At 40.5% G+C, this 20,997-nt stretch overlaps 1 protein-coding gene across 2 annotated transcripts in view; it reads right to left on the reverse strand.

The window, feature by feature from the left end:
• lsamp (limbic system associated membrane protein) overlaps positions 1 to 20,997 on the reverse strand; it is a 771,666-nt gene that overhangs the window by 61,575 nt on the left and 689,094 nt on the right. Inside the window, exon 7 of one of the 2 annotated variants that reach the window (XM_080203900.1) lies at positions 3,970 to 4,005. The exons of the other annotated variant lie outside the window; for it this stretch is intronic. Coding sequence (XP_080060026.1) covers positions 3,970 to 4,005 — 36 coding nt within the window. The remainder of the gene's footprint in view (positions 1 to 3,969; positions 4,006 to 20,997) is intronic. 2 annotated transcript variants of the gene reach the window in all.

The following is a 20,997-nucleotide window of genomic DNA, read 5'->3' on the forward strand; positions in this document are numbered from 1 at the left end:
CTTGCCCTGCATTTCGTTATGTGGTTAAGGTACAAGGTGCGTTTCTGAGTGCTTACAAGTTGAGCTTTGGGCATACTGAAACCTTACCTCACCTTCTTTCATGTGGTTAACCTAGAAAATAAATCTGAGGGAATATACTTGTGTTAATTTAGGCAGTGACTCCCGTTAATATTTCTACTCTTTGCTGTGTCTTTCTCTCACTCTGATAGCTCATCACAAGGTAAAATAAGTCTCGCTAATTATGGTAAAATGGTCAATAGATGCAGCATTGATTTTTCGAAGGAAAACCTCTGAAATTCTTAGAAAGGCGATACTACAGACTAAGATTAAAAACAAAAATGTTGGAAATACTCAACTGATCAGACAACACTCATGGAGAGAGAAACAAGGCCAAAGTTTTAAATCATATCCATTCAACAAAACAAAGATTGAAACTGTTCACTTTTAAGTAAGCAAATCTTTCAAAGTGATTGTGGGATGCATGGATGTCAATTCTTATCTTCATGGTGTTGCAGTCACATTTAACAATTGGGATATGTTTTTAACAACAGATAAAATCTAAAGATTGAAGTGTACCAATAGGAATTAATTTAAATTTTGTTTCTAAACTATAGGGGTTATCTAAATAATAGATTTAAAGACATTCACGGTAACCCACCTGTGAATAGACCACTAAAAGTGGTTTTCGTGAATGACCTAGGTCTTTATTACACCCTTGGGCTAGAATTTCAATGAAAGACTGATTAAGTCTACTCTACTAAAGCTTCCACAATCACTTGCTCCAGGCATCAATTTTGACTCAGTAGGATTTGTATGTTCGGACAACAAAATAGAACTGGTCGAATCTAATCTCTCCTATGACATAGATCTGCAGGTAGGTGAGAAGGATACCATGTTTGGTTGATGATTTAGAAGCGTGGAAACATGTGATTACTTTGTATAATAAATCTTCACATCTATGCATGAGGACATGAATAAAGAAATTCTATGTCTGGATGGAAAGAGTTCAGTCAATTGGAGGCACTGACCTGATTTCATTGTATGCTCTCTGCATGATGTTCTGGATAATTTGTGAAACTAGATTTGGGATTTCTTATCATTTATTTAATGGCAACACCTATAAACAGAAAAAGTTTGATGTTGTTTAAATGTTCTAAAGCAGCAGTATAATGCCAACTTTGGAAGACTTCCTTCTGATTTTCTGAACACTTTTGGTGGGTGCAAATGAGTAAAGTTTATGATGAGATAAAATGTAAATCGTGATCCCAAAATTAATAATTTATTAACAAGAGCTCCTTGTAATATTAAGAAAGGTACAATGAGAATGGAAATTATTCTTTCCAATTTTGCATACTTCTAGTGTTTTCAAGCAAGATGCAAGATAGGAAGAGTTTTTTTTCAATATACAGTTGAGTATTAGGCAAAAATAGACATTGGGCAGCTGGAAAATGAGGTGAAATAATGATAGGAAACAAAAAAATGGCAAAGGAACGGAATAGTTATTTTGCATCAATCTTCACAGTGGGATACCAGAGCTCCAGGAGAATCAGAGGCACAGGTGAGTGTAGTGGTCATCATTAAGGAGAAGGGTCTGGGGAAACTGAAAGGTCTAAAGGTGGATAAATCACCTGGACCAGATGAAGTACACCCCAGGGTTCTAAAAGTGATAGCTGACGAAACTTTGGAGGTGATCTTTCAGGAATCACTGGAAGCAGGGAGGGTCCCAGAGGACTGGAAATCAATTAATGTAACACTGCTGTTTAAAAAGGGAGGGAAGCAGCAGACGGGAAATTATAGGCCGGTTAGCCTGACTTTGGTCATTGCAAGATCTTAGAGTCCATTATTAAAGATGAGATTGCGGAGTACTTGGTAGTGCATGATAAAATGGGACTGAATCAGCACGGCTTCGTCAAGCGGAAGTCATGTCTGACAAATCTGTTAGAGTTCTTTGAGGAGGTAATAAGGAAGTTAGACAAAGGAGTGGACATGATTTATTTAGATTTCCAAAAGGCCTTTGACAAGGTGCCACTTAGGAGCCCATGGTATTAAGAGTAAGACCTTGGCAATGGATAGAGGATTGGCTGACTTGCAAAAGGCATAGAGTAGGGATTAATGGATTTTCTTCAGGATGGCAGCCAGTGACTACTGGTGTGCCTCAGGGGTCGGTGCTGGGACCACAACTTTTCACAACATACAGTAACAATTTGGAAGAAGGAACTGAAGGCATTGTTGCTAAGTTTGCAGATGATACAAAGATATGTAGAGGGACAGATTGTATTGAGGAAGCAGGGGGGCTGCAGAAGAACTTGGACAGGACAGGAGAGTGGGCAAAGAAATGGCAGATGAAATACAATGTGGAAAAGTACGAGGTTATGCATTTTGGAAGGAGGAATGGAGACATAGACTATTTTCTAAATGGGAAAATGCATATGAAATCAGAAACACAAAGGGACTTGGGAGTCATTGTTCACAATTCTCTTAAGGTTAACGTGCAGGTTCAGTCAGCAGTTAGGAAGGCAAATGTAATAGCATTCATGTTGATAGAGTAAAAATACAAGAGCAGGAATGTACCTCTGAGGCTGTATAAGGTTCTAGTCAGGCCCCATTTGGAGTATTGTGAACAGTTTTGGGCTCCGTATCTAAGGAAGGATGTGCTGGCCTTGGAAAGGGTCCAGAGGAAGTTCACAAGAATGATCCTTGGAATGAAAAGCTTGTCAAATGGAATGGTTGAGGACTCTGGGTCTATATTTATTGAAGTTGAGAAGGATGAAGGGAGATCTTATTGAAACTTATTGATACTGCGAGGCCTCGATAGATTGGACGTGGAGAGGTTGTTTCCACTAGTAGGAAAAAGTAGAACCACTGGGCACAATGTCAGGCTAAAGAAATGATCCTTTAAAACAGAGATGAGGAGGAATTTCTTCAGCCAGAGAGTGGTGAATTTTGGAACTCTTTGTCACAAAAGGCTGTGAGGCCAGGTCATTGAGTGTCTTTAAGACAGAGCTAGATAGGTTCTTGATTAATAACAGGATCAGGGGTTATGGGGAAAAGGCAGGAGAATGAGGATGAGAAAAATATCAGCCATGACTGAATGGTGGAGCAGACTCGATGGGCCAAGCGTCCTTTTACTACTCTGATGTCTTATGTTCTTATGGTCTAAGACGATTGGATATATTATCTGCTTCTTTTCCTTATCTTGACAATCTGGTTGCTCCCTGAGGACAGGGGGAAGAAACTTCCAATCACGATGAAACTGTCCAACCATTAGCTGAAACTGACTTCCAAGCATATCTATTGAAACCTCAGAATGTTTTTGACTCAGTCCACTTCCCAACAGGATGACCTGAACTAAAGGAAGAGGATAGTTCTACGTTAACAGGTAAAATCACTGCAGTACTCCCAGGTCCAGATTACCCATGAGCAATGCCACAAGAAAGCAGCGAGTGACTTAGAATATTGGGGATGCACCAGATGGCATCGTTATTGATACTTGCAAGGAACAGCTGTGACGCACAGCAAGTGGTATCACACTATGGCTCATAGGATTCATAAATGAGATAGTACATGATTTGTATGTACAGAACATCAGAAGTTTATACTCCACTGAAAATGTGTTGGCAAATACAAAATAGCAGTGGAGGTTTTCAATATTCACTTTGGACTGCCTTCTTAATATGCAAGTACCTAATTTTCTAGCCCAAGAGTATAATAAATCAAATATTGATTGCTGTTAAAGAAAACAAGGTTAAACACCATGCCCTTGTATAACAAGAGCTCTGTTAATTATAATCCACAAATGCTCCTCCTTGTATTCCAAGTGCAATGCCTCATTCCATCAACAGAAATCAGTATTTGTCAAAATACATCTTTGTTATGTTAATAGTCTATGACACAAAGCCTGCTAAAAGATATTTTTAGTGCCATCTAGTCTACCAAAAATGACTAGAATCATGACTAATCCATACTGACCTTGAATGGGGTTTGGAATAGTTGGCAGGATACTTTCTATGGAAGGAAACGTTAAAAAAAATTGGGAAAAGGACATTTACACATACAGTATACTGCTATGATGAAACACTGAACACAAATGAACACAGAAGGGTCTAGTTTTACACAATGCTTTAAATTTGTGCAATTTGCCAGTTCATATAATCCAAGGAATCATAGAATCCTTACAGTGCAGAAGGAGGCCACTTGGCCCATCAAATCTGCGCCGACCATGAGCCCACCCAGACCCCAGCTCCAAAACCCTACATATTGTCCTCCTAATCCCCCTGACACTAAGAGTCAATTTAGCATGGCCAATCCACAGAACCTTCCCATCTTTGGAGCGTGGGAGTAAACCGGAGCACCTGAAGGAAACCCACGCAGACACAGGGAGAATACACAAACTCCACACAGACAGTCACCCGAGGCCGAAATCGAACCCGGGTCCCTGGTGCTGTGAGGCAGCTAACCACTGTGCTACAGTTATTGTGTTCAAGTTCTTCTTGGTCCATTTGCTGCTGTTACGTTGTTTTATAGTTCAACCTGGCACAAAGTAAACATGACAACTAAACACTGGTGTCGCTTTTGCTGGAGTTAAATGCCAAAATCACTTTGGTATGCCATGCAGAATAAATAGCCTCTGAGCTACGGAGTGATTACAGGTCTGCACACATTGTTTAAATGGTTATGTTCCTTTACATTTAAAATATCTTTATGGAGGGAAGGGTGGACTACAAATTGGTAATGTCGCACCTTGATTTGATCCTGAAAACTGGTCAGGGAAACCCAGTGAACAGCATGAAAGGTTCAAACAAAAGTCTTGCAATGCTGTCAGTGACAATGATGAAAAGCTTGAACTCCACCTTACTCCCTAAAGCAGCCAAAAATCAAAATAACTTCTCTTCAATTCTCTATCTGTTATAAAGATAATTTTTTTTCATGCTCTGCAGTTGGACTACATTTGTGATTCAATTGATAACCTAATACAGCTGAACAACAGTGCAAACAATATTAAACAAGGCCCAGGTTTCTTTATACACAAGCAGAGGCCGGTGGAGATAGTGGAAGCAGGTACAATAGTGACTTTTAAGGGGCATCTGGACAAATACATGAATAGAATGGGAATAAAGGGATATGATCCCTGGAAGAGTAGAGGGTTTTCGTTCAATCAAGCAGCATGGTCGGTGCAGGCTTGAAGGGCTGAACGGCCTATTCCTGTGCTGTAATTTTCTTTGTTCTTTGTTTAGTCAAACTTCTGAAACCTGAAACTTATGAAACCTCCTCCGTGAACATCCGCATCATAATTTTGTTTTTAACTGATAAAAAATCTGCCACATTTTCCAGTGGGAAGATTGCCTAAGATATTCTGCAATGAGGTCATGAACAGTTTGCAAGGTAATTAACCACCATTCAGGAAAATGGAAGATGCAAAGTGCCACCCTGTCTTTAATTAGACTCAAATATTTAAGTTTTACAAACCCTCAACAATACATCCAACTTGTTAAAGTCATTGAGATTTGCCTAAAATTGATTGTTCTGTGCATACCAGAGAACGTATTTTAATATTACACTGATAGTGTCATCACTCGGTTCCCTTTTAGAAACAAAAAGTTTTTTCACCTATCCCTTGTTGCACTTCAAAGTGCACAGCAACCAGTTAACTAGGTCAAATAATTGTGCATCTTAATCAAAAGATGGCAGAGGTCTGTTTGATCAAGATAAACAGCAGATAATACATCAGTACATTGCACAGTGACATAATAATGAAACAATCACCTGTTAATTCGACTCAACAGCCACTTAATATTTTAATATTATATTAAGTCATTAATGATAATGAAGCCATGAGCTCAGGCTGAATGCAAACTCAGCATATTAGTGTTTTACACGAGTCGCACTTGCCCTCCTTTATGGAGCCCTGGGTCACCACTGCGAACAGTCTGCAGACGGGCAAGATGACAGCCAAGAGTGTTTCCAGTTGCTGTCTACATGTTCTACATCAGTGCTGTAAGTGGAACTGAGCACGCTATAAAGAATCATCATGCTTGATTTGACCCAGCAACATCCAGACACCGTTCTGTGTGAAATGGAGCCCTGCCAATAGAATATTCTGAAAGATCATTGTTACTTAAGGGAAACCCCGAAAGATAATGTACGGTTAATTACTAGTTATCATTAATACTTAGCCACTGAGTTATTTCATTTAACACTACTGACATAAACACACAATCAATACATTTTCTATCCTCAGCATTCCTGTTAGATGAATCATTATCGCCCTAATTTACCAGTAAGCGCATATTATTTCTTCCAAAATACATACTGCAGCATGTTCACAACCAAAATGATTTACACAATTACATTTCAGCATATATGTTGCATGACTTTAATTATTTGTCCGTTGTGCTGATTTGTAGAAAGTTAAATGCAATTAATGCACTTGGGCAACCCTTACATGACAATTAAAAGTATAAAACATGTTGCCTTTCTTCCTCAGTTATTAAAACTGACTGTATTTGCTCCACTGAGTTTGTAGAGATGAGGGTTTTGTAGACAATGCTATTGCCCTCAATGCTCCATAGCTAGAGAGAGGCGGGCGGGGGGAGTGAGCAACCAAGGTTCTAATCCCTGATTCAAGTTTATTTATGAACAACATTATAAAAACATAATTTATTGCCAATGACTCTGGCAGAAATCTGTGTGGTGACTGCAGGGTCAAGCTTAGCTGTGACATTCTTAGAGCTAAACAGCTTTCGCCACTCCCCTTCATTGCCTAGGGCTACATCCATGGTAAAGAAGGGGAACCTATACCAATTGTCCCATATTTCAACATAGGTCAACACCTAGAGCAGAAAAGATATGAAACTATCTATTTATATTCAGTGGGCGGAATTTTGAACTAGCATCTGCTGTCAGCGTAAACGTCAACGCGGGCCCAAAATCTCATGAGAGTTGGCAAATGAGATTCTCACCGGTGAGATCTCATTTCCCAATTTTCCATGCCTCTCGCCAGTAACGTAATGAAGTTCCTGCCCAAGAAGGATGGGAAACTAATTTTAATATATTAGCATATAATTAGCAATCCACCCCATTGGGGCTTCTAACCTCTTTGAATATTCATCCCACATGGTTTACAATAGCTCTTTAAAAACATGAATCTGGTGGATATCGCAGATCATCATAGCCCACAAGGAAGTCAAATGGAGAAGGATACTGAAGAAAATGAGAAAGACCAACTAAGTCACTATCAGGGCTTGGGGGCAAAGGGGATGAGGGTTTGGGTCTGGGCAATGGGGAGAGTGGAGGAGCTGAGTTTGCTGCTCACAGACTTTCGTTATTGTGGTGCTCTAGGTCTCCAAGGAGTGTGCCGCTAGGTGTGGACTTTGTGTTTCTTGGATCCCTCTTGCCAGAAGCAGGAAAATTCTTAGGGTGACTGTGAGGTCCCAGCTGAGATCCAGTGAAATCCAGGCTGCATGGGCAGTGTGGGGCACTTTGAAATGGGGTGATGATTAACTCCATGAGGGCAAGAGGACTCTGAGGGGATGAAAAGGCCAGGCACAGCTATTTCCCCCCAAGCACTGAACTTCACGATTTGCACTCATCTCCCAAGAAGAAAGCAGGTTTAACCCCCAAAACAGGGGGGCAAAACTACAGAGCTCAGCAGGCAGTCCTGAAATGAGAAGCGTTGTGGCAGTATTTTAGCCCACCCAGGAAGTCAGCATAGTCAAGTCATTGAACGCAAGTGCTCTCAGTCCTCACCCTTGGTGGGGGGAGGGGGGGTGTGGTCTGAGGGCCAATAAGGCAAATGTAGAGGCTCATCCTCAAGACAAAGTTGGGAGAGGTTCATGTGGGGAGCTGGCCATTGCATTAGAGGTTAAGGGAGCATCGCTCATTGGAAAGGGGCAAACCGAGGAGAATGTGCATGAGTGATGGGTCAGGGCTTTGACAGGACTCCTCATTGCTCAGATATCTGTTTCCTCCCTTTCAGTTCTTGGAGTATGAGGATGATGGAAGTAGGGGAGCTGGCTGTGACTTTGATCACAGTGGAGTAGGAGCGAGGACATCAACGTGAAAAATGTGTGTTTTCAAAGTGGCTGAAGATACAGCGATATTTCTTGTTGACAAGGCTGACAGGATCCTCTCCATTTGTCTCACTGAAATCGGCATTTTGAAAAAGTATTGTAAAATTCTGCCCAGTGTATGCAGTGATGATTGTTATATAATTAAATATAACAATTATTTTGTGCAAAACAAGCTCTCACAAGCAGTACTTGATGAATAAATCTTCTGCTGTGGTGTTGATTGAGGAAAGGTTGTCGGCCAGAAAACCAGGGAAACTCCTGCTATTATTAGAATCATAATATGGGATATTTAATGTCATAAGAACATAAGAACATAAGAAATAGGAGCAGGAGTAGGCCATCTAGCCCTTCGAGCCTGCCCCGCCATTCAATAAGATCGTGGCTGATCTGTCGTGGCTCAGTTCCACTTTCCCACCCTCTCCCCATAACCCTTAATCCCCTCTCTTATCAAGAACCCATCAACCAGCTTCTTAAAAATATTTAGCGAGGCAGCCTCCACCACTTCAACGGGCAGAGAATTCCAGAGATTCACCACCCTTTGAGTGAAGAAGTTCCTCCTCAACTCCGTTCTAAACCGCCCCCCCTTTATTTTGAGGCTGTGCCCCCTAGTCCTACTGTCTTTTTTGAGCGGGAAGAGTCTCTCCACCTCTATCCTATCCATCCCATTCATCATCTTATACGTCTCAATGAGATCTCCCCTCATTCTTCTAAACTCTAACGAGTACAAGCCTAGTTTATTCAGCCTCTCCTCATAGCTCAACCCCCTCAACTCCGGTATCAGCCTATTAAACCTCCTCTGCACTCCCTCCAAGGCCAAAATATCTTTGCGCAGGTGCGGTGCCCAAAACTGCACACAGTACTCCAGCTGCGGCCTCACCAATGCCCTATACAGCTGCAGCAAGACCTCCCTACTTTTATATTCAATCCCCCTCGCTATGAAGGCCAGCATCCCATTTGCCTTCCTGACCACCTAAATAGGCAGCTGAATTTTTAGATTAACATTTAATATCAAATGGATTCTTCCTGATCTGAAACACCCATTGGAGGGTAGCAAATGTTGTGCCCTCGTTTAAAAGGGGCTGCAGGGAAAAGTCTGAGAACTACAGGCTGGTGAGCCTCACATCTGTGGTGGGTAAGTTGTTGGGAGGTATTTTGAGAGGCAAGGACTGATTAGGGACAGTCAGCATGGCTTTGTAAGTGGAAAATCATGTCTCACAAATTTGATTGAGATTTTTGAAGGGGTAACCAAGAAGGTAGATGAGGGCAGTGCAGTTGATGTTGTCTACATGAACTTTAGTAAGGCCTTTGACAAGGTACTGCATGGTAGGTTGTTGGAAAAGGTTAAATCTCACTGGATCCTGGATGAGATAGCTAAATGGATGCAAAATTGGCTTGACGACAGAATGTGGAGACCCCGGCATTAGACTGGGGTAAACAGTAAGAAGACTGACAATACCAGGTTAAAGTCCAACCAATAACCAAATAAACTGGTTGGACTTTAACCTGGTGTTCTGAGACTTCTTTCTTTGATGACAGAAGCCAGAGGATGGTTGTAGAGGGTTGTTTTTCAAATGGAGACCTGAGGCCAGCAGTGTGCCTCAGTGATCAGTGCTGGGTCCACTGTTATTTGTCATTTATATTAATAATTTGGATGAGAATATAGGAGGCATGGTTAGTAAGTTCATAGATGACACCAAGATTGGTGGCATGGTGGACAGTGAAGAAAGTTATTTCCGAATTGCAATAGGATCTTGATCAATTGGGCTGATAAATGGCAGATGGAGTTTAATTTAGACAAAGATGATGCATTTTGGTAGATTGAACCAGGGCAGGACTTACTCAGTTAATGGTAGGGAATTAGGGAGAGTTACAGAACAAAGAAATCTAGGGGTACATGTTCACAGCTCCTTGAAAGTGGAATCACGGAGTGGTGAAGAAGGCATCCAGATGCTTGTTTCATTGTTTAGAATATTGAATACAGGAGTTGTGATGTCTTGTTGAAGTTTACAAGACATTGGTACGGCCACACTTGGAATACTGTATACAGTTCTGGTCACTTCATTTTAGAAAGGATATTATTAAATTAGAAAGAGTGCAGAAAAGATTTACTAGGATGCTACTGGGATTTGATGGTTTGAGTTATAAAGAGAAGCTGGGTAGACTGGGACTTTTTCCTCTGGAGCATAGAAGGCTGAGGGGTGATCTATAAGGTCTATAAAATAATGAGGGGCACAGATCAGCTAGATAGTCAAGATCTTTTCCCAAAGGCAGGGAGTCTAAAACTAGAGGACATGTGTTTAAGGTGAGAGGGGAGAGATACAAAAGTGGCCAGAGGGACAACTTTTTCACAGAGGGTGGTGAGTGTCTGGAACAAGGTAGTCGTAGAAGCGGGTACAATTTTGTCTTTTAAAACGCATTTAGACAGTTACATGGTAAGATGGGTATGGAGGAATATGGGCGAAATGCAGGCAATTCAGATTAATTTAGGGGGTTTAAAAAAAAGGCAGCTTGGACAAGTTGGGCTGAAGGGCCTGTTTCCATGCTGTTAACCTCTATGAGTCTATGACACTCTTGCTCTCCATGAAATAGTAGTCTCGATTAGGTATCCATACATTGGATAGGGGGTTGAACCCAAAGCCTACATACTCAGAGATATGAGTGATTCCAACTGAAGCAAACAGGTATAATGTTACTTAGTTCACCATTCATGGTAATTCCAAAAAATGTTACACACCAGTTCATCACTTCTCAACAAACATTTGCACAATATCTGTTGGTTTGTTGTGCAGTTTAATCTCCAGTATACTTTGCTGAAATGGACATTGAGCATTGTCAAAGGCTATATGTGAATTCATCAATTGATTATCCTCATCGTCAGTGTCCCACAAGGATGTGTCCTCAGCCCCTTACTATACTCCTCATACACTTATGTCTGTGTAGCCAAATTCCACTCCAACTCGATCTTCAAGTTTGTGAGAATACCACCATAGTGGGTTTGATCTCAAAAAATGTTGAGACAGAGTACAGGAAAAAGATAGACAATCTGGTGAAAAAGTGCAATGACCATAATCTCTCCCACAATGTCAGCAAAACAAAGAAGACAGTCATCATTTTCAGGAAGCGTAGTGGAGGACACTTCCCTGTCTACATCAATATGATGAAGTGGAGATGATTGAAAGCTTCAAATTTCTAAGTGTCCAGATCACCAACAACCTATCCTGATCCCTCCACAGTGATGCTATAGTTAAGAAAGTCCACCAACACTTCTACTCAGGCAGCTAATGAAAGTTGGCATGTCTGCTACAACTCACCATTTTTTGCAGATGCACCATTGAAAGCATCCTTTCCAGATGTATCACACTTGGTATGGCTCCTGCTCTGATCAAGACCACAAGAAACTACCAAGGGTTGTGAATGTAGCCCAGTCCATCACACAAACCAGCCTCCTATCCATTGACTCCATCAGTACTTCCCGCTGCCTCAGGAAAGCAGCCAGCATAATCAAGGATCCCATGCACCCTAGACATTCTCTCTTCCACCTTCTTTCATCAGGAAAAAGATACAAAAGTCTGAAAACATGAGCAACTAACTCAAGAACAGCTTCTTCCCTGCTGCCATCAGACTTTTGAATGGCCCTTCTCTATACCCTAGCTATGACTGGAACAATATATTCTGCACTCTCTCTTTTCCTTCTCCCTACATCTATGTACTCTGTGAACAGTATGTTTTGTTCGTACAGTGTGCAAGAAACAATATTTTTCACTGTATCCTGAAACATGTGATAATAATAAATCAAATCAGGATGTTTTAAAGGAAAGGTACAGTAACAGTGAGGCACCTTTGACTTCACATCTTTATGATGGTAAAACAAAACACTGTAACTGATGTGATATTTCAGTAAATCAACAATCCAGTCCCTAGACAGAGCTCTAAGTGAAGTACACAATTTGGTGGGGAGTTGGGGGCAAACTGGCAGGATGTAAACGTTGTAACATTCCACTCCAGAGGAATCAGACAAAATCCTTGCTCTTTTGATTGTCATACAGAAGATGGGGAGACTTTTTAAATTTCATCCAATACCACAGTTACCTCTCTTGTATTATTCATCCAGAAATTTAGGAGGATATGCAGATGTAATCAAATATCAGCAGTCTTTTTCTGATTGTTGCAATTGTGATAGGTTTCTGTACTCAACAGGAATCAGTGAATTGCATTTTCATTAACATTGGTGCACACCTGAGGAAATGTACTTCGATCCATCATATCCTTTACCAAAGTTCAATGCTCAGTCCTTGAATCTGAAACAATATAGATGTTTCTGTTTCCATTTTCCAGCTCCCTTCTGTGATTGAAGAGAACCAGCAGTCTGGCGTGCAAGCTGTTGCAATCTGCAAGCGTGGCATAAAATCCAAAACTGCCATTCAATGAAAGAACCATTTTAGCATCTTTTATATGAAATGTGCAAAGCCTATGCTTTGCAGAATTTTTGTTTTATCTTGTCTTTTATTGGCACATTAAATATTAATTGAGCTAAAGCTGATTACAACTGGCTATTATCTGACTAGAAATCTCAAGCATCTCCAGATTTTTTCCTTTACAGCTCTGCCTGAAGGTACAGTATCAGAACAGTGAAGAATATATTTCACGAAACTGTCAAAGTTTAAACATTTCACAGAAGTATCAGAGAACATATTTTATTGCATGAGTGTTTTTCCTTCCATTTTCAAGAGCTATCAATGGCCCAGTATAAATCATTTATATCAATTCTCAACTTCAATTATCTGGCAGTAGCCTGACTCTGCAGAATTGGCAAATCAGTAAAATTTTAGTGCTACTTTCTGTATTTGTTGAGGTCCTACCCGTTGTAATTGAGCCCCCGACCAGATTAGAATTTGAGTTATGAAGCAGGAATGCTCATTTTCAGGTGGATAACCAATGTTGCACTTCCAGCAACTGATCTTGAAGCTCAACAGAAAGTACGCCTCAGCCTCATTCCGATAATTGCATTAAGGTGTCAGTGCTGGTCACATTTCCTGAGGCAGGTTGCCATTTTGCTGCACGTGCTCTAACTTATGCGTCCACTTCACCGGAAGAGAACTGCAGTTAAGTCTGAGAGAAGCATGGACTGGCAGAGGCAGTTCCTTTAAACCTGGGAAATAAAGTAGCTGGAGCGTATGCAGCACATCCACTGATTGGACTTGGCTACTTTCACAAACAGGTCGAGAAATGAACATTCAATATTAAAATGAGGCCTTGGGTTCATGTCAGACAGCTGCTGGGATATAAATAAAAATGCTGACAAATTCAGGAATGGCCTGAAATTGTGCACAGATTTTGCTGTTGCACTGTTAAAGTACAACCGTATAATGTGCAATGTTGCTGATTTTCTCCAGGTCTTTTACAATTTATTCAAAAACAACTTCCAATACAAATCTTTTTACGGATAATAATCAGAATAGAATGGATGGTTATAGTGTGTTTGATACTCCCCTCAGTCCAAAATAAGTTGGTTTCAGGATTTATTGCAGCCAGATTGTTAAAAACATATACATAACTAGCAAGAATAGGAGTAGGCCATTTGACTCTTTGAGTCTGCTGTACCATTCAATAGGGTCCTGGACAATCTTCAACTGCAAATCCATATTCCCACACAGTGTCCATGTTCCTTAATTCTCTTAATACCTAAAGGCCTATTGGTCTCATCTTGATTAATCTCTACTTAATGTCAAAATATCTAAAGATTCACAACCCCCATTAAAAAAACCCCCTCAATTCAATTCTAAATTACTCTTTAAGTGAGTCCAGGACAGTGATCAGGTGTGTGTTGGGGGTGGGTGATATCACGGGAGACGGTGGGAGCTGTTGGGGGTATAACATTTCCCTTACTCTGTGTATACAGTGTAATGGGAGATTGGGTACCTGCACAATGGTGCCTCTAGAGCTCAACAGCCAGCTTCCTGGTGAGAATAGGCTCCATCCCCTCCCCTTGCTGGCGAGAATCACATCTGGGCTTTTTTTTTCTAAGTGCTGTATGATTGTGTCTGGGAACTCATTCTAAAAATGGGTGTGATTCTCTCCCGTTTTCACACTTGTTTGGCACTTAGAATTTTTTTTTATAAAATCACCCCCATCCCTCAGAGCTTTTCAGGCATATCTTGTCAATATGATAGCAACAAAGATTTTGGAGACTTGAAGTTTCATAGACTTTTCAAAAGTCTTCTTTGAAGACTACCATGTGTAGCACAATAGCAATACTTCAAGTCTAAGAAATAAATCCTACAGCTTTTTGAAGGAAGGACCATCAGAGGATTATCAGATTCAACTTGGGACTATACCAGCAGTCTACATGGGAAGCAGATGCTGGCAACAGAACTCTGAGAGATGAAGTATGATCTCCAGCCAGTACTGCACTGGATACAGTGAGTAACAATACAAAGGGGTTTCTGGATCAATAGCAAAAGGGTGCAATCAGTTGATTTAGACAGGCCACTGGAGGTTGATTGAAAAACAGGCTTTAAAAAAAGCTGAAAAAAAACATTGCAGCCATTACAGCTAGCTGGGGCATTAAGGTGTCATTCACATGAAAAACATCAGTAGGGCCTGAAAAAGGTCAAAGTGGAGCCACAGCACCACAGACTCCCAGTGCCACTGAGTCCAGAAGCAAAGGGTGGGATTCTCTCATTTTTAGGCAGCCTGGCACAGCAGACAGGAAGAATAATTAATTCTAACTTTTCAAACAAAGAATAGGGGCTGTGATTCTTTGATTTGGCCGTAGGAGAACCAGACAAACAGTCAAAATGAAGATAGCTATCAGAAACAATGAGTTACAAGGACTGATTAACTCAGGCTCACCTGAACAGGATCAGAAAAACCCAATGACAATATTGACAAAGAAGAAGACAAGTACACGTGTAACTCTATTTTAGAATATATCAGTGGAACTTATGTCATATAGGCTGCAACCAAAAGAGACAATAAACTAGCTGTCAGTTATTGCAGGAGGGGAGCCTAGTAGTTTTATCGCTTGACTATTCATCCAGAATCTCAGCTAATGTTCTGGGGACCCGAGTTCAAATCCCACTGTGACAGATGGTGGAATTTGAATTCAATTAAAAAAAAATCTGGAATTAAGAATATATTGATAACCATGAAACCATAGTCAATTGTCGGAAAAACCCATCCAGTTCACTAGTGTCCTTGGGAAGGAAATCTGCTATCTTAACCCGGTCTGGTCTGTAACTGTAGAGTCACAGCATTGTGGTTGACTCTCAATTGCCCTCCAATGGCAACTAGGGATGCGCAATAAATGCTGACCAGTCAGTTTTTCCCATGTCCGACGAATGAATAAAAAAAAGTGAGTAGGCAGGGACTGCAACTTTCCTGAAGCCACGTTACCTGAAAGAGCTCAGAGTATTGACAGTACTGAAGCTTCTGGAAGAACCAAAGGTCATGACATTGAAGTTTTATTACAAGATGGGTGTAATTACAAAGCTATTCTTGCAGGTTGACAGAGTTGCAAGCACTATGTGGCTACAACTGTTGACAATATCAAACAAGTCATGAGGAAGATATGGACCACTTCTTTCATCAAGACGCTGTCCAACATACCAGGAAAATAAGTGACAGTCAATCATTGACATGTTCCTCAGGTCAATGCCTTCACCAATCAGGGTCAGGCTATTCTGGCAAAATTTCAAACAATGCTTGGCAATTAACAATCAGTCACCATCAACTGGTGCAATTTCAGGGCAAAACCTCTATGAGAGTCCACTTGCCAACCAGTCAGCATTTTTAAGACCATTGCAATAACAGCCAGAGATCACAAAGAAGTTATACTGTGACCAGATCATGTCATATTAACAGACCACAAAGCACGTTTAAGTTCTAGAGACTTGTAAACTTGTAAAGATGTAAACTCACAAGGCATGAAAATTTTGCTGCAACGTAAATAGGGTTATGATAAATAAACAAATAATAAAGCTGTTGTAAGTGCGTCATCTGAATTTCAGTACTATATCTTTAAGTGCATATGTACGTCTGTTATCTGCATACAATATCAGACAGGATATAATGTCATCTGACACATGATATAGTAGATGGAATGTAATAGTTGACCAAGCAAAACAGACTAATAAGAGTTCTCCACTAATGAGTATATGCTACTGTAACATTTCAATAAGGAACTCAGTATATTTTATCAGTCCTGCTTGAGTGATTGGTGAGTTTGTGTTTGAAGGATAGAAGGAAACAAAATAACTATTGCAAGATATAAATATGTGATTTGATTTTCAATATTCAGGGGTTGAAAACAAAGAAGAGGACCCAGTTAAATGTGCATGACATAAGACTGAAGCTGTCCAGCTTGGAATTAGACATCATCTCATTGACATCTCAGCGAAAGCAGCACGATTCTTCTTATGATTTCTGATAAGGTTTTTTGAGCTGACAAATGAATGCAGGTAGCATAGGGCTAGTCGGTGGTCTGTGAGGTCTTTTACACCACCTAATATTTAGACCACTGTTTACAATTCTAGTCAATATGTTATGAATAAAAAGAGAGTGTGGAACTATACTGGTTGCAATAAATATTTAGAAAGATGATGGAAGAGATGCAGGGGCATATCTCGCAGGAAAGGATAGGTCTGTTTGCTCCAGAAAAAAGAAGTTTGAGGGGTGACTTATGCGAGTCTTTAAAATGAAGGGTTTTCATTTAAATATAGATTGTTTTAAGTTGTGACCAAGAGCAAAACTAAAGGCCATCAATATAAGATCATCACCAAAAATCAATCAGAGAATTCAGAAGAAATTTCTTTACCTAGTGAGTGGTGAGAATGTGGAACTTGCTATCATAGAGAAAGGTTGAAGTAAACAGTATATTCACATTTAAGAAAGGTTCAATAAGCATATGCGGCATAAAGAAATAGAAGTTTATGCTGCTAGAGTTAAAGATAAAAGGCAGGAGGAGGATTGAATAGAGCATAACTGGCAGCATGGACCGTTTGGGTCAAATGGCTCATTTGATAATTATAGCTAAAGAAATAGTGCCTGTTCCAGAAAGGTATTGGCCAATGCGTAAATGTCACAGGAGATAGTGGCTTCGGGGGAAGTGGGGGGTGGGGGGGCGGCGGCGGTGGTTGGGGGGGGGGTCAAAAAATGAAAAATAGAATAAATCTATAGCACAGCTTGAGATTAAAAATAAACATCTGTGTTTTTCTCATCAAAACTATGAGAATGTTTGCACTCCATAAAATGAACAGAACGTTTAATCTGAGATTTTTTTGGATCACAAGGTGCAACATTACAGTTCAAACTATGGGTGTCAATTGTAAAATCTTTCTGCTAGAATCAATAAAGGTGAATTGCAACAATGTGCAGTCATGGATGCTTGAAGGAGAGAACATATCTCAACTGGACATTACATTGATAAAATACTCCAGCATTTCTCTCTCAGTCCCTAACATCATATAACACTTTCAATGCGAATGCTTTACTGCCTCATAACTCAGTTTCAAATGCGCTGGAGTGCTGCTTTGGGCTGCATTAGAGTTCTTAAGTTGGAGTTTGGTGAATGAGGAAATTTAGTGAAGAGAGGAAGAAGGTGCTTCTTTCATTTTCTTCCTTTCCTCACAAAAAAGAGTGGTGGCCTTGGTAAGTAGGACCTGTTGAGTGTTTTTACTGTCCTTAATATTTTCTTCTGCTTCCTCTAGTTTAAAAAAGGGAGTAAGTTGAGGGTAGAAGCGCAGGTTAGCGATGTGGAATGCTTCTCTTGTGCAATGTGGAAAGGGACAGTATCCAGGGCGACCACATGTGCAGGACATCTCTCCAGCGGCAGATACTCAAAATCCACATTTTGGAGCTGGAGCTGGAGCTGGAGTCACTGTGGAACATCCACAATAATGAGATCTTCATGGATAGCATATGCAGTGAGGTGGTCACACTGCAGATAAAGAATGCACAGGTAGAAAGGGAATGGGTGGCTGCCAAACACAGTATACACACTTAGCAGATAGTATAGAAGTCCCCTGGGTCCATCTCTCTCTCTCTAACAGATTCTCCATTTTGGATATTGCTGTGAAAGTTGGTTTCTCAGGAGAATGCAACAAGAGCCAAGACCTCCCCCTGCTCCTATTTTCTATGTATCTATGTCAAATGTTATCTCAAAACATATAATTCATGATCTGTGATGGTGGTATAACAGTAACTGAACTAGTAAATTTACTTGGCATACAACCAAACCCAATGGGTAAAACCCCATGGACTGTTGTAAATCTAGAATAAAAAGCAATATGCATTTCTTCAATTTCTACAGTATCTAAATCCATCATCAACAGCAAATATAGACCTCCATCAAGATTAAATCACTTTCTTTCGGATAATTATTGTTCTTTGGTAAATATTATTTTCTGCTATAAGTGCCCAGTATCCTTATCTCTCAATTCATTTGCTGAATGAGTAAACATAGGTTCAAGCTTTCTATTCTCAACTCCAAGAATGTGTGTAATCTGAATCTCAGTGGAATATCCTCTATTACACGCGTGTCAATTTGGCATTTCCAGCAATAGCTATCCAATGGCCTCTGTGACTGAAGCCACAAATTTAGTAACAAATTGCACTGAACTGGGGGCATATTTTCCAAAGAGACTTTTTTTTGCCCATTAATCCAGATTACAGATTGCGTAGTCAAAAGATCTGTTTTTTTTCTTCGTGGTACCCTGGAAATGATACTGGGGCAGACCTTACTGGACCCAAGTGTGGGTCAGAAGGGACCTCAGCCTTATAGCTCCAATTTTCTGATTAATGCTTGCTGCTATTGAGACTCCTGAGGGCCTGTAGAACCCTGTGAAATCACCTATCAGTTTAAGAAAACATTATAAAAATTTCACCATGAGGCAGAGAACCTGCTCCATTAGTAACAGATGGTGCGATTTAGATTGAAGAATAACAACAAGTTTATGATATAGCTGCCAGATGTTTATGGCATCATATGTCTAGTGCGAGGGCATTATTGATTTACTTGTTTCAGTAGAACACAGAAAAATACACAACGCATTAAAAGCATATTAAGTAAGTGACTTACTTATTTCTTTTATCAAGATCTCATAAAATGGCTCAGAGGTTTTCGTTACCGATAAGCATAGAACGTGTTCACATGACATTTTTAGTCTGCTGTTTTAGTGCAGGAGTTAGCCTAATTATTATAAACTGCTCAATAACTTCCATTAATGAAAAGGACAGATAAATGTAAACATGCTATGAGTTTGTCTACTCATATTACCAAAAATAATTTCTGGGCTAATGTCTTAGCTTCATAATTATTTTATTTAATCAAAGCAAGTTGGTACTACTTGAGATTCAACATATCTTTTTATGAACTCATGACACTGGTCTGTCTATAGTACATTAATTAAGGCATAATTGACCAGTTTAGCAGCAAATTTCTGTCTAAGAATCTCACCCAAACATGAAAATCAGTGCAGGACCTGAATGTTTTCCCAAACCCACTGCATGAAGACACACAGTGCTGTATTAATAATTAATGTTTTCAATCCTCGGTCCAGTTAGAGTGAATACATTAACTCATTTGCTAAGGAAAGAGAAGTTTCGTACAAATTAGTCCATTGGTGGAATTTTAACACTAGGTTAGTTGGGGTCAGGTGAGAGGTAAAACATTTATAATCACTCAAACTCACCATCAACCCAAACACCTCTGGGTTTAATGGAATTGGATAGTGCTGGGTTGGCGGGGCGAAGGGGGAAGTGTGCGGAACAGACAGCCAACTCACTGCCAGAGGCAGGTTAGTCCTTTAAATGCTATGTTGAGGCTGCGTGCCAAGTTTAATTCTGGCCACAGGGTTTCCCAAGAAATAAGAGGAGGCAACAGCTGTTGCATAGGAAAGATAAATGCCTTTCTGGACTGCATCTGGGCCAGAAGGAAACAGAGTTTTCCCCAGCACCCAAGCTTTTCATCTTCACTGGCCCTCCATTGGATCGGAGGTAGAACTCCATTCTCCCACCAGTTCCTCTCCCCATACTCAGAAAGCTCACCTGCCCAAGGATCAGTGAACATCCTGGCGCCTGTCCATGCTACCAATTTCCAAACTGTAGGTTTGCTACCAGTTTCTGGAACTTTGGCCTCCTCCAGAGAGTTTCCTGCCCAGTGGGGAAACAAACCCGCCATTCAGGCTGGTGAACGTACTGGGGGGGGGGGGGGGGGGGGGGGCGCTGCGGGGGAATGATGCAAACTGCCATGTTAAAACTGTGTGATGATGACTACATTTCTTCCCCTTCACTCAAAGCATACGGCAGTAGACAGCGGGGTCAGTATATCTGCTGTTAATATTATACCTCGTAACTTTAATCTACATGTCTGTTGCAGACGCAGGCACTGTTTTGCAATTTCAGTGGCTGCAAATGAGTCATGTGGAATCAACCAATTAAAATTACTCAGAACATGCACTGATCCCCACAACACCAGCAATACTGAAATGAATGTAAACTGACTGTATTTATAATGTGTGCTGACTCATAAAACTATCTTTCTTTGCACTCTGATTGAATTGCTTATCTTGCTAACAGCCCTCCAGTATGGTTCCTCTGCCAAGTGCCCGATCTGCATTAGTGTGCTTGGATATCAGTGATATCGGTTGACTGATCAATTACAGAGAGATACCACATTCAAGCCTGACTTTCTTATCAATCAGGCACCCAGTCAGCCAACCTTTTGCAATTAATTTTTTTTCATCAATTTCAGAACAGCTCCACTATGATCAAAATATAGAGGTGATCTGATAAAATATAAATTTTGAAAGACATTGAAGGTTTCAGAGGGCATTTTTTCACACCATGCCAACTTTGAAAAGAGTGAAAGTGACATTGATTCAAATGTTCAAGTTATAGGCTGATACTGCTACAAAAATATTTCAAACAC

Source organism: Carcharhinus amblyrhynchos, chromosome 15, assembly GCF_965287045.1.
Source record: "Carcharhinus amblyrhynchos chromosome 15, sCarAmb.v2.hapA, whole genome shotgun sequence".
Taxonomy (NCBI): Eukaryota; Metazoa; Chordata; class Chondrichthyes; order Carcharhiniformes; family Carcharhinidae; genus Carcharhinus; species Carcharhinus amblyrhynchos.